At 35.7% G+C, this 15,663-nt stretch overlaps 1 protein-coding gene across 1 annotated transcript in view; it reads left to right on the forward strand.

The window, feature by feature from the left end:
* The window catches only part of LOC120769132 (BUB3-interacting and GLEBS motif-containing protein ZNF207), a 30,639-nt gene extending 16,430 nt beyond the window's left edge, over positions 1-14,209 (forward strand). Inside the window, exon 6 of the mRNA XM_040095999.1 lies at positions 12,703-14,209. Coding sequence (XP_039951933.1) covers positions 12,703-13,062 — 360 coding nt within the window. The 3' untranslated portion in view covers positions 13,063-14,209. The remainder of the gene's footprint in view (positions 1-12,702) is intronic.
* Positions 14,210-15,663: the final 1,454 nt, after the last annotated feature.

Below are 15,663 nucleotides of genomic sequence, written 5' to 3' on the forward strand. Positions count from 1 at the left end.
TATCTTCTTGCTCCATATCGACGGGATGACAAATACATACTAAAATATAAGTTGTGTACCAAATTCTTAGTGCAATGCATGTGACACATAAGCTGATCGCGAACAAAGCATACAAAAACAATATATCGGGTGATTTTTTAAGAGCTTGATAACTTTTTAAAAAAAAAAAACGCATAAAATTTGCAAAATCTCATCGGTTCTTTATTTGAAACGTTAGATTGGTTCATGACATTTACTTTTTGAAGATAATTTCATTTAAATGTTGACCGCGGCTGCGTCTTAGGTGGTCCATTCGGAAAAGTCCAATTTTTGGGCAACTTTTTCGAGCATTTCGGCCGGAATAGCCGAATTTCTTCGGAAATGTTGTCTTCCAAAGCTGGAATAGTTGCTGGCTTATTTCTGTAGACTTTAGACTTGACGTAGCCCCACAAAAATAGTCTAAAGGCGTTAAATCGCATGATCTTGGTGGCCAACTTACGGGTCCATTTCTTGAGATGAATTGTTCTCCGAAGTTTCCCTCAAAATGGCCATAGAATCGCGAGCTGTGGGGCATGTAGCGCCATCTTGTTGAAACCACATGTCAACCAAGTTCAGTTCTTCCATTTTTGGCAACAAAAAGTTTGTTAGCATCGAACGATAGCGATCGCCATTCACCGTAACGTTGCGTCCAACAGCATCTTTGAAAAAATACGGTCCAATGATTCCACCAGCGTACAAACCACACCAAACAGTGCATTTTTCGGGATGCATGGGCAGTTGGCCACCAAGATCATGCGATTTAACGCCTTTAGACTATTTTTTGTGGGGCTACGTCAAGTCTAAAGTCAACAGAAATAAGCCAGCAACTATTCCAGCTTTGGAAGACAACATTTCCGAAGAAATTCGGGCTATTCCGGCCGAAATGCTCGAAAAAGTTGCCCAAAATTGGACTTTCCGAATGGACCACCTAAGACGCAGCCGCGGTCAACATTTAAATAAATTAATTATCTTCAAAAAGTAAATGTCATGAACCAATCTAACGTTTCAAATAAAGAACCGATGAGATTTTGCAAATTTTATGCGTTTTTTTTTTAAAAAAAGTTATCAAGCTCTTAAAAAATCACCCGATACATACCAGAGAACTGCAAAACTCACTTTTTCCTTAAATCAGCTCATACGCAAAAGTTTCTATTCAATTCCAATCACTTAGCGAAAGTGAGCTAAACATTTCGTGAAGTGAGCGAGCATGAGCTAAATATTTCGTGAAGTGAGCAAACGTGAGCAAAGCATTTCAGACCGAAGGCTCACATTGTACGCGAATGAGCGATTCGGCAACATGAGCTGATTTTTACTCAACGCTGTGCTTCGCTCAGTGATTGGACTTGAAGAGAAACTTTTGCGTATGAGCTGATTCAAGGAAAAGTGAGTTTTGCAGTTCTCTGGTTCAGGTTTCACGTTCTGTGAAACCTCCAAACTGATGGTTCCACTATTTTACTGGGGTAAAATTTAGAATAGCATCCGCGGATTTCGGGGATAAAATAGGTATTAGTGGAAAGGTGACGCTCTCCAGATCACGAAAATATATATATATAGTTGCCGCTGACTTATAGTTTTCAAGAAGATATTTGCATTTAAAGTTGAGCGCCACGCTCCAAAAAAAATAACCATGGCAACCCTTTTCTTATTGTGCAAATGCAGAGAATTGTACTAAAATAAAATAATTAAAATAAAGCTTTATTTACAACAAATATTAAAAAAATTAATATACAGAAACGTTATAGTGAAGTGTTAGTAAGTGAAAAGTGCTTAACATGAGTGAAAAAGTTATTCACAATATACAAATTTTCAATGTAAAAGTTATCAATTTTTCAACTTTAAATGCAAATATCTTTAAAACTATAAGTCAGCGGCAACTATATATATATTTTCGTGATCTGGAGAACGTCACCTTTCCAGTGATACCCATTTTATTCCCGAAATCCGGGGATGCTATTCTAAATCCCAGCCTTTTACTGCATATGGGCACATTTGTGTTTTAGAAGTGGACGAATAAAAATTTAACCAAATAATATATGTACATACATTTCTTAAAGAAATTAGATTTCTTAGTAATTTAATTTACGTGTTTATTTTTGAGATGGATCATATTTACAATAAATTTATTTGTGCTTGGGTTTTAAAAATTTCTTCCGCCATATTTTGACGCAACTTTCCTTGATTCTATTTTATAAAACAGTTTTCAAGATAACTTTCCAAAGTTTTGGCGTACTTGAATCCAGTATCGTCATCTTTAACGAATTTTTAATGCGGCGAAGTTGTTCCATGAATATGATTCTGGGTACATACGGTCCACGGCAAAAATATAGTACATTGAATTTTTTTAATTCTAATCAAACAAATTAATGAAAGTATTTGATTTTACGGTAAAGGTTCAGGAGAGCGGCTTTTCCGAAAACGTGCACCAATTTTCACGGGAAATGTCTTAAAATTCGTGTTTTTAATTCCAATTTACGAATATGTATGGCGCGTTATCTATTTTTATGTTTTTTTTGTAGTAAAAACAAAAAGAAAAATTATGATTTTGCACGATATTTACGCTATAAATGGCATCACTGTTCGAAATTCAGTTGGGTACTAGTGATACAAGCAGAGATCGGTTTCGAAATATCGATACTCTCGATATTCGAGACTAAACAAGAATTGATCAAAATGAGAGACACATAATAGAAAAATAATAATAATTGGAAAAATAAAAAGAAATTAAAATATCGATACTCTCGATATTCGTGTCTGAAAGAGAATTGGTAAAAATGAGAAATACGTAATAGAAAAATTTATAATTCATTATTATTGCAGAAAGAAGAAGAAGTTGGACACAGAAGAATTATGAACGCCGGGTGTTGGACCGACCAGGGTTATTTTTTTTCGAGCGCTCGAAAAATAATAACCCTGGTCGGTCCAACAAAGAAAATATTGTTCTTAAAAGCACGCGCCTAACATATTCGTAAAGTAGAACTAAAAACGAGTATTTTAAGACATTTCTCGTGAAAATTGGTGCACGTTTTCGGAAAAGCCGCTCTCCTGAACCTTTACCGATTTTACAACACAATGTAGCGAAAAAACAGACAAACAAATTTCTTAATTGCATTTAGTACAAAACAAAAACTTCTTTTGCCATGACAAAGTGATAGTATATTTATAAATATAAACATAAAATTAAATAAGTACGTACAATTTTTAGATATAAATGGAGTTTAATAGTGTATGGATCCTACTTGATTTTTTAAAACTTCAGTAAGACTATTGGAAATTGACTTAAATAATTTTTTTTAATGTATTTTTTCGGAAACGCTCCCCATTTTGACACAATAGCATTTTCAGTTCCTACACACTAGTGTAAGGTTTATTTTCTGCGAAAACTTGGCTTGCTAGGTATCCTCAACAATTTTCAATAATACTGAGGTCTGGTAAAGGTTGGTACCCAGCTCTTAAGTAATTGCTCAAGAAAAAAAATACATTATTTCCTCAAGTAATTTTGACAGCTGGTTACGCATTGTGAATGATCCACATTTGAAGAGCAAGAGAAAATAAACAAGCTTTGTGTGTAATATGTATGTATGCATGTGTATAGTAACATAATATTTTCATCGCGATTTAACGGGGCATCTCGACAGGATAAAATCTATGTCTTGCGAACTGTCAAATCTATTGCTATTGCCATTGCCAAATCTAATCTATCTATCAAATAAGATAATCATTTGCGCAAAGGCGTAGGGTAAGTAGGTTCGAGCTGATGTAGCGCATGCTTTGAGCTCTTGAAAAATTTATTTTATCATTTGCGAAGGTAGCATTTGGGTAGGTAGCTGATGCACCGCATGTTTTGAGCCCTTGAACTGTTTAAATCTTTAATGTGGAAAATAAAAAAAGGATAAAGATCCTTTTGTTTACAAATTTATTTCTGGGAAAAATGAAATAAAAACAAAGGATAAAGATCCTTTTTTTACAAATGTATATTTCTGGGAAAAATAAGAATTCATATTTTTGGACTACTATGTCATGATTGTGGCATACATTTTATATACCAATTAAAATAATAATTTTAAAATGAGCAATGATATTTTGATTTTCCCTAGTATAAGTTTATTAAACTTAAGATTTCGCTTATTCCCAAACCAATTTGCATAATTTTTCTGTAAATTAACAATATTAAACTAAATAATAATTTTTTGAAAAAATATTATTTTGAAAATGTACTTTATTTTTATAATATAACACAACCGTCTTAATACTCGCTCTTCTAATTTTCATATTACCGAAATGAAAATGCCGTAGGCATATGTGCAAATGGGATATGTTGCATCTTCGAAATTTTCATAGAAATGAAAACTGCGCTGTCAAACTGCTGAAGTGACAGCTTATAGCTTACGATATATGGCATACGAATTTTTTTGCGATATATTGTAAGATATAAGCATTGTGGAGACTCCACAGGCAATAGGCACGGCAATACAGTTCGCAAGACATAGATTTTATCCTGTCGAGATGCCCCGTAAGGAATGTGGACGAAGATTGGTAGGTTTTATACATAATTTTAAAATGAACTATACTTCATAATAATGATTTTAACTAATTTAATGATTTTTACTAATTCAGTTGTTGCCTTATTAACCGAGCGATTCGGTACTGTGATACAGTCACAAGTCTCTAAAATTGAGATTTTCAATTAGATGCAATTTTTGTGACTTGAGACGATTTTGTAATTCAGAACGTGACAATCACAAATATCTCTCAATTGAAAACGAACCGATCTAATCCGCTCTTACATTTCATTATTTAGAGATGTATTTACATTTAATGAAAATAAATATGTCGATAACAAATAACCAATATAAATATTTAATAAAAATATACACTTGTAGCCACACAAACCTTACTACTATACTTTCTTAAATTTTTTTCGGGCTTCTTCGTTCGTTCGGGATTTTCTTCATTTTTTTTAAGTTTTTAGTAAGGATAAGTAAACTAAATTATATTATCTAATTATAATTATAGTTTTTAATTTGTTACGTTTAATGAGTTAAACACAAATTAGCTTTTCTGTGCTAATACAAAAGCGGCCGATTTTATTGTTTTTAAAGTGATACACCGACTATACCGAAATATAATTTTTTCATTGCATGTCAGTCTCCTACATTTCGAGCTCATTTTGTAAAGCTCCTATCTTTCAATTGATTTATAGCTGAATGTGTTTTGTTTTTAATTTTTAATATTTTTGATGTTATTAATCATTAACTTATTTCTAAATAAAAAATGTCTATACCGCAAAAAGTACCGCTATAAAGTGTAGTCAAATATGCACAATACTTGAAAATATTGAGTGGTAAGGTTTGTGTGGCACGAGTGTATGTTGACTTTGTTACAGAATATTTACGAAATTTATGTGAAATTGATTTATTTTTAACACAAAAAATGTTTGAGTTGCTTACAAAATATAAAAAAATTACAATCGATTAATATCTATGGTGATCTCTATTCAGTATATTCAAAATGGCAAACAAAAGTTTTTTTTAGTTTTGTGACTAAAGACTGTGTTGTGAATAGTAGTAGGCACAAATTGAGACTTTACCTCAAAATGTCGAATATCAAATTTCGTCAGTGATAATGTCAATGTCATTGTTATTGTCTTCTGTATTAACAATATCGTCGGTTAACAAAATGTCTTCCGGATGCTGGCTTTGTTGATTTTTATTTAAAAAAATTATCAAAAGTGAAAACCTTACGTAAAACTTGATTCCTAAGTTTATGTCCAGTTAAGGGAAATGCCCGCTTAGGCTGAATCCACACCGGATTAATCAAAACAGTTTTTCTTGTCTCATAGCCCATAGCTTCATATGTGACAATACGCACCGAACAAGGCGAAACGAAAACGTATGTTCGAGCTTTGACTTGTCGAACTTCTCATGTATTTTCATACAGTCAACGCATACCAAATGCGACAAAACCGTCTATGTTGTCGATCTATACATGCTGAGCCACGGCGCAACTTACACCGAATGGACCAGACATGATAAGACAGAAAAACACGTTTCGTTGCCTATAGCTGCACCATTGTTTTTCAAAGGAAAAATGTTATAACTAATCTTTTTGTAGGAGTTATGCTTTTGCGGTAGTTTGTATTTTGCTTAAAAATGAAATGTTTTATTAAATACAGCAAATATTCGAATGTTAACATTTCATTTCGTTCACAAAATTCAATTATTGAAAATATTCGTTTCCTTTTTTTCGTTTAATTTCAATGCACACCAAGCGAGGCAAAAAGACAAAATGTCGCATTGAGCTTCGCTTGGTGTCGGTTAGAGCGCAAGACGTTTTTGTGTCTTATTAGTCAAAGACGTTTTTGACTAATTCGACGTGGGTTCAACCTTATTGGTTCTGCTTCGGCAGCAGAAGGTAGTAAGTAAATACGCATAATGTAATTTTATTATATTGTCCATGTCCTGAGTACAAGTGTTTTATTTCTGTTTGTTTGATCCTTTACATCCTCATGCCCTTATACCATTGCATGATCTGCCATCATCAAATTCTATTTATTATATGTGTGCTTTTTTCAAAATTTCTAATAAAAATAAACAAGTTTTTATAGTATTAATGTGAAGAGTTTACGGAATTTAGACGTAGAAGAAACCCCCAGCGATTCCTCGAAGATGAATAGTATTTTTCCATTGTACCTATTCATATATACTTTTTACACCCTAGCAACCTGCAGCTGATTATTTTACTTATGACCGAAAATTGTTCAAATCCAAAAAAAAAAACTGTTCAAGGTACCGAATATTTGGACCTCAGTGTCTAAAGTTGATATTTGTTCGGAAATACTTGTATTGGTCAATGTGTGAGATAAATTTAAATTCAGTGATAATCCTTTACGGACAATGATATATGTGTATGCCAAAAATGGGTTGAATCGGGCCAATACTTCTCTTTGTCCCCATATACCCCACATAAACAATATAAAGATTTTCGAACTTTCAGGTGACTTTGTAATATTGGCCAATAAGTCAGAAAATGAAAGAGCGGGTTTTAGTCATAACAATGTATATTTGTACATAAAATGGATACATTTGAGTGAAAACTTATCCTAGCCCCTATGTACCTATTACCAGGATTTTCGGAACATCCGACAGATTTTGCTCTATATGATTGGTTTTTGGTATGTAGCATTTAATAGTATATGGTATTGGCAAAAATATATAAAATCGGGTTCTCCTATATACTACATATAATGATTTTTTTTGAACACACTTTATGTGTCTGTCAGTGTATGAGTTATATATGGTAAATGGATCTCGATCCTCTGGTGGACGTTTTTCACTTTAAAGTATTTCCCGGGTGTTGATCTTCGGATGCACCCGAAATTAGCCCTTTCTTCCTTGTTAAATGTAATTTTGTTCTGTAGTAAAATTTGTGCAGTACTGAATAAATAACAACTAAATTTTTAGCGATATTTTGTATTTTTTCTTATTACTAAATGATGAATAAATTTTTTCTATAGTTTTTCCATTTGTAATTCAATGCAAACTGTTTTTGTTCCAATTTTTATTTGCACACTATTAGATAACGTGTAGGAAGCGGTTTATTTGCCCAGAACAAATTTACATCAAAACCAATACATATCATTGTAAGTGATTAAGGGGGTGTTCTGGTCTAGAAATTTAAAAAAATCGAAAATTTTTTTTTTATATTTTCAAAGTTTTATTTAAGAATATGTGTACAAGAGGATTTTTCAAAATTCAAATTATTTTCGGAGATATAGGCATTTTTCTGACCCGGCATCCAAACTGGTTCGGCCGGAACTAATCGAACAAACGACTTTTCGCGAAACTTTAAACGCATTTTTCTCAAAACTGACTTTTTCGGAACGATACCTACGATTTCTCAGGTTCTACTGGACCGATTTACTTGAAATTTTAATTGAGTCTTCTTTATAGGCTTGTCTATGGTTGGAACTAGCCCCATCCTCAAATTTTTATTTTTATTATTTTTAAAAAATTCAAAATAGTCAGAAAAAGTGATCCAAAAAAACTTTTTTTTAATGCAGTCGCCATTTTGTGAAAAAAATGTTTTCCCACTTTTCCGTAGTTCCGGCCATTGCGACATTATTCTAGATTAATAATATTTTTTTTTTTTTTGGTTTCAGATAACTAGGAGGGTTGAAATCATGGGTATGGTCACGTGGTATCATGATCATGTATGGTTGATTGTGGTATATTTAACTTCTCTCCAATCTCATGCTCAGTTACATGACGATCCGATTCGATTAAAGCCTTGATGACGTCATCATCAACTGCACTTGGCCGACCTGAACGGAATTTGACAAACCAACTTTGACACTGTGTTTCTTTTAAGGCTTTGTCACCATACACATCACGTAACTTTTTAGCAACCTGAGCTGCATTTTTTCCTTTACGGAAATAATAAAGTAAATATGACGAAAATGCTCCTTTGTGGGCTCCATATTAAAATTGCCGCCAAACAAGCAAATATTCTATATTCTATAGCTCTTGTCATTTACGAGATAGATACAAAAAAATGCGAATTTCATGAAAAAATCAGGTTTAGAGCCCCGTACTACTTCACCGGTGTAAGTTACGACTTTTTTGCACTGAGCCTTTTTGTAGAGTGAACAATTCTGAGAAATATGCGTCTAAAGTCAAACCGATGCCATAAAATACCTCTGATCTGTAGGAATTTAAAGATAAAAACTCACGATTGTAGAGTATTTTCTATGAAAAATTTCGTAATGGGACTGAAAAAAATTAATAGTTCAAAGAAAAAAACACCCTATTATATATATATATATATGTATAAGTCGGAGCGCTTATGCTTGTATTTTGTATGTCACTGTAAATGCGTATGTTGTAGTGGTATTATTTTGTAGGTGGCTGTATGACACAACGTTATTTGAAGTAGGCGACGCATTGGCGCATGTAATACGGTACTACAGAATGTAAATGCGCAAATAAGCATAGTAACAGGACTAGAGAAACTGTTACTGAGTGAGGTCTGATCGTATTCTGCGAACAGAGTGAAGAAACTCAGGAACCATTAGGTACTTGTAGAGCAATAAAGCTGCTGGCGTATGCGGACGATATTGATATCATCGGCCTCATCACCCGCGCCGTTAGTTCTGCTTTCTCTAGGCTGGACAAGGAAGCACAGAAAATGGGTCTGGTAGTGAACGAGGGCAAAACGAAATATCTCCTGTCATCAAACAAACAGTCGTCGCACTCGCGACTTGGCTCCCACGTCACTGTTGACAGTCATAACTTTGAAGTTGTAGATAATTTCGTCTATTTAGGAACCAGTATTAACACCACTAATAATGTCAGCCTGGAAATTCAACGCAGGATTGCTCTTGCCAACAGGTGCTACTTCGGACTGAGTAGGCAATTGAAAAGTAAAGTCCTCTCTCGACGAACGAAAACCAAACTCTATAAGTCGCTCATAATTCCCGTCCTGCTATATGGTGCAGAGGCTTGGGCGATGACAGCAACCGATGAGTCGACGTTACGAGTTTTCGAGAGAAAAATTCTGCGAAAGATTTATGGTCCTTTGCGCATTGGCCACGGCGAATATCGCATCCGATGGAACGATGAGCTGTACTAGATATATGACGACATTGACATAGTTCAGCGAATTAAAAGACAGCGGCTACGCTGGCTAGGTCATGTTGTCCGGATGGATGAAAACACTCCAGCTCTGAAAGTATTCGACGCAGTACGCGCTGGGGGAAGCAGAGGAAGAGGAAGACCTCCACTCCGTTGGAAGGACCAAGTGGAGAAGGACCTGGCTTCGCTTGGAATATCAAATTGGCGCCACGCAGCGAAAAGAAGAAACGACTGGGGCGCTGTTGTTAACTCGGCTATAATCGCGTAAGCGGTGTCTACGCCAATTAAGAAGAAGAGAGTTGTAGATAATAAAGGGGCAAGAATGATAGATATTGTCTCTATCATTCTTGATAAAGGGGTGCGTATATAATTAAGCGCAATGTCCTCGCAGAATCAGTTCAAGAAGTGATCTTGATTGGAACAGAACTCGCTGTGCTCGTAAAATAAAAAGTGAAGTATAAAGTGTAAAGTGTAAAACTGTGAAGTGTGAAGTGCAAAAGTGTGTAGTAAAGTGATATGGAGACATCCAAAAGCAAATCTCCTACATATATATATATATATATATATAGCCCCATATCTGTCTCGATTAGTTTTAAGAGTTAGCAAAAATTAACTCTTTCAGTTAGAAAGGTACAAAAAGGGAACGAAATGTGTAAAAAAAAGAGATTTTTTAATTGCGAATTGATTCTACTATATCCTGTAAAATTAAGAACAAAATCCACAAATTAATAAAACAATAATATCATATTGTATATCATAATATATTTAACATACATTAATATAAATGATCAGGATGACGAGATGAAATCGGGGTAACTGTCTGTCTGTCTGTCCGATCGTCCGAGAAAGCTATAACTTGAGTAAAAATTGAGATATCTTGATGAAACTTGGTTAGTGTGTTCCTTAGTAAAAAACGCTATTAACCGAAAACTTATAAAAAGTCACAACTAAGCACTAAATTAAGACATAAAACTGTAATTTGGCACAGGTGATTGCAGTTGCTCGGGGGAACTGTGGGAAAAAATTTGCCTATCATAAATATTATAAGAAGTCTCATCATAGTGAAAATTGATGAAATCGGAAGACAACCCCGTTCACTTCCCATATAACGCAAACACTACAAAAAGCGCAATAAATCAATAACTAAATACGCCAGACACATTAAATTGTACCTACAAGATATACATATATTTATCACATTTTCAATGTCTCGAGAAACACAATTAATGATAATAATTGGTTATAAACAAAAATAAAGAGCGATTTCGCTTGTCTCCTTTTTTCCATCATAAATTTTCTTGATGCCGATTTTGTCACATTTGCGCGCAAGAAATGTTAAAATTTGAGTTGTTCGAACGTTTGACATTTGCAAAAGTTGCTACATTTTCGCGTCGAATATGATGCTTTGCAATATTGCCGCAGTGATTGACACTCGAACATCCCCTTTCTTTGTAAACAGCTCAATTTCGAGGTTAAAATTCCAAATGCACATTAATGCATTTCGTTGCCTTTGAAAGGTTTTCATTGTAAAATTCAGTTTGTTTCAAATCTTCAATTAGTGGTTTTTGAGCGGGTTGCCATCACCATTTAAAAAATTTGGAAAATTAATATTGAAATATTGTGATGGAACACTAAATTTACTCGTTTTAAGCAATCTAAATAATTTTCCAGCATCCAGCAAATGTACCTCCAACACTTTGCGTTCTTCTTCCTCCCACTTCTATTTTACTCGGTGTCAGCTACAGTACTACAATGAATCCAAAAATTATAATAATACCTTAAGGTGGAAAATCAATTACACATACATATATTTTTTAAAGAAAAAGCACAAAAACTTCAAATGTTGTGCGAAATATTTACGATCATTCGAAATAGCATTCTTTGCCATTTGTTGTTGGAAGATTATCTCCTTCAAATGTTGGCCGCGGCTACGTCTCAATTGGGATTAGGCCTTAGACTTTACATATCGCACAGAAAAAAGTCCAACGGTGTGATATCATACGATCTGACCGAAGTGTTCTCTCAATAAATCGATATATTGATGCGATGTGTGAGAAGTGGTGCCTTCTTGTTAAAACCAAATGTCGCCGAGATGACGAGCTTTAATTTCAGACATCAAATAGTCGGTTATCATGGCGCGATAACGGTCGCCATTGATGGTTACGTTCTCACCAGCACCTTTTTTAAAGAAATATAGGCCGAAGATTACACCGGGCCTCAAACCACACTAAACCGTTGTTTTTTCTGGATGAAATGGCAGCACTTCAATCCCTTCAGGTTTTCTTAGTCCCAAATGCGGACATTTTTCTTGTTTATATAACCATTGAGCCAGAAATAGGCCTCATCCTTGAACAAAATTTGGCTCGAAAACGACGGATATTCTTGGAACTTTTCAAGAGCATATAGAGCGAAGCGATGTCGATTGAGAAGGTCGAGCGGCTTCAGTTTTTGCACAAGTACATACGTTTTCAATTAAAGATATCGACGTAAATTGCGCCAAGTCGTTCCATACGTAACTCAGAGTTGCTACGAAAGGCGCCGAATCGAATCTCCATGGTCTTCGTGTACACTCTCAGCTACGTCTGCTATATTAGGGAAATTTCCCCGCCCTGGGAACCGCAGAACCTAAAAATTTCACTTGTTTGCTAGAAAAATATTCTCTGCAATAAAAAAATGAAAATACAGCAGTGACACTCTTATCACCAAATACACTATGGAAATCACAACAAGATACTATCATAAATTGCATTATATGACCTGTCTAAACTTATTTAACCCTTTTCTGGGCGACTCACAGCGGAAGTACTAAATTCTGAATTGAGAAAGAGTCGAAGTCTTGAGTACAGTATGAGACATATATGCCCGCAGAGATATCGAATTAATGGGGCGTTCCATAGTCGCAAGCGGCATCGTGTCTATATGTTTTTCGTAGTTCGTGGTGTCACCTAGCGTCAGTTGACACCACGAACCACACCTGTTGTCTGAACTATCGGATAGTGGTTGTTCCCAAGAAAATAAACAGAAATTTACAGAAGAATAATGTTTCTCGTTACAGATTAACGTTGTACACAGATACGTCGATTTTTCTTCTGGCGAATCATGCATACGAGAAGACTTTGTATCTCTTTTGGACGCATTCGGTCAACTTTCGAAGAATGCTCTCGCGGAGGGCACAGAATCAGAAGAAAGCGAGGATGAAGATGGATTAATGGCTTACAGGACTGCTGGAAAAAATGACCGAACCGATGAACAATTGTCTCTAAGTGGATTTGCCATCGGGGGGATTGTTCTTGGAGACATGAAGAAAATTAATCTCCGAATGGAGAAAGGCGCTTCGATAGGGACTGATGTATGTGCGGTCATGCTGTCAGATATCGGAGCAGTCAACGAAAAGAAGCAAAAAATGCTGTCATGACACCGTGTTTCTCGCACAAACTCAACAACAGTATTTCAAAGTCAATGAAAGTACCATTAATCGAAAACGTTGCCAGTGCCATAAGACAAGTCGACAAATTCTTCAAGAACTCATTTCCAAAACGTGTGACTGTATTAGCAAAGATACTTGGCGAAAAAATTGTCCAGTTGTGTGAAAAAAGATGGGTAGAGAGGCACGATGCTGTCCTTTAATTTGTTGCGAAGTTACCGTTGATCATCGAAGCTCTGTCAAAAATCAGTGAGTGGAAGAACAGAGTTACAGCAGGCAAAGCAACAATTCTCATATCGGCTTTGTGCAAGTTCGAATTTAACGGTGGGCTCTTCTGTCTCAGCGACATTCTATCGCTCATCCATTCGCTCAGCGTAGTTCTTCAAAAGGAAGCAATTGATTTGGCGAAGGCATCAAAAATGATTGGGACGTTGCTTGCCACGTTGGCAAAAAAAGAGGGAAAAAGTTGATGAAATATTCCGATTGATTTATTCAGAAGCCAAGAAAATGGCAGAAAAACTCGATGTTGACGAAGCGAAACCCAGAACATGTGGTCGACAAACGAAACGCAAAAATTACGACGTGAAAACTTGCGAAGATTACTACAGCTTCTCTGTCTACATACCTCTGCTGGATAGCTCCCAGAAAAAGCAAGTCTTTTAATCTAATCGGATGCTTGATAGAAAGATTCGGAAATCTTCTAGATGATGAAAAAAGCGTACAAAAATTGAAATTCAAAGGTGAATTAAGCTACTGGTAGCAGCAACAAAAAATTGAAGGCAGCGAAATTCCAACTTCTGCACTGGAAACATTAAGAAAATGTGATGTCGACATATTCCGAACAATCCACACCTATCTCCGAGTATTCTGTACAATTCCCGTAACAAACGCGAGCTCTGAACGTTCTTTCTCTTATCTTCGCCGCATCAAAACATGGCTTAGGACGACCATGCTTCAAGAAAGACTAGTTGGATTAGCGTTGCTTCATACACATCATGACATCGAAATCACCGCCGAAGAAGTCATCGAAAGATTCGCAAAACTTGGCAGTCATCGTTTTGCGTTATGAAACACGCAATGTAAAAGGATTTTCTGTTTGAATTTTTAATAAAATGAGCCACTATGTAATGCATTATAACCACTTTGTTTACTTAAAAATTGGAATTGATAATTTTTGTTTCATAATTTGTACTGTATTTCTCTCGCAATAATAAGTTTGAAACCAAAATCGAAGGATAAATTCAATTAGCCACCCCCCACCCTCCCCAAGGATTGTCTCTGGATCCGCCACTGCCCACAGATATTCTGTAACCTGCGGCTTTACATTTTACAATACTACTGTGATCAAATTGAAAGATGAATTAATTTGAATTAATTCGCGTGTTTTTCGAATCGGTAATTTTTTTTTCTGTAAGTTGGTAGTACTGTTAGTGACATCTATGCTACCTCGCGTGAGGATTGAACATACATTGCTTTGGGATTCTAAAAGATCGCTTTGGTTGTCTCAAATAATTAATATTACGTTTTCAAGACGATAGATTCAAAGTTTCAACTGTATATTGCATAACATCTTACGAGCTACTTCTGACGATGTTGAATACGTAGAGAATTAAGTTGTCGATAACGACGAAGAACTGGATGAACTTTCTCCACATGAAAATGGTAGCGAAAAACTAAGTCAGAAGCCAATCGCAAATCTTTGTATACAATAATGTTTGGTGATCAATAAAAAGTGAATTAGCAATATAAAATACACTTTTTTTGAAATTGACTACAACATTTTTAGCAGGTGGAAACCTATAGAACATACGTAGGGTGGTATGAGGTATGTATGTATGTAAGCTCCATTTCTGATTTAACTTTATATAAGATCATACTTACGAAACCTAAACAAATAAGCTTCTTCTTTACTGGCGTAGACACTGCTTACGGGATTATAGCCGAGTTAACAATAGCGCGCCAGTCGTTTCTTCTTTTCGCTACGTGGTGCCAATTGGATATTCCAAGCGTAGCCAGGTCCTTCTCCACCTGGTCCTTCCAAAGGAGTGAAGGTCTTCCTCTTCCTCTGCTTCCCCTGGCGGGTAATGTGTCGAATACTTGTGTGTGGAGTGTTTTCGTCCATTCGGACAACATGACCTAGCCAGCGTAGCCGCTGTCTTTTAATTCGCTGAACTATGTCAATGTTGTCATATATCTCATACAGCTCATCGTTCAATCGAATGCGATATTCGCCATGGCCAACGCGCAAAGGACCATAAATCTTTCGCAGAATCTTTGTCTCGAAAACTCGCAACGTGCAACGTCGCCTCATCAGTTGTTGTCATTGTCCAACCCTCTTCACCATATAGCAGAACGGGAATAATGAGTGACTTATAGAGTTTGGTTTTTGTTTGTCGAGAGAGGACTTTGCTTCTCAATTGTCTACTCAGTCCGAAGTAGCACCTGTTGACAAGAGTTATCCTGCGTTGGATTTCCAGGCTGACATTGTTGGTGGTGTTTATACTGGTTCCTAAATAGATGAAATTATATACAACTTCAAAGTTATGACTGTAACCAGTGACGTGAGAGCCTTGTCTAGTATGGAGAAAGCAG

Source organism: Bactrocera tryoni, chromosome 2 (assembly GCF_016617805.1).
Source record: "Bactrocera tryoni isolate S06 chromosome 2, CSIRO_BtryS06_freeze2, whole genome shotgun sequence".
Classification (NCBI taxonomy): domain Eukaryota; kingdom Metazoa; phylum Arthropoda; class Insecta; order Diptera; family Tephritidae; genus Bactrocera; species Bactrocera tryoni.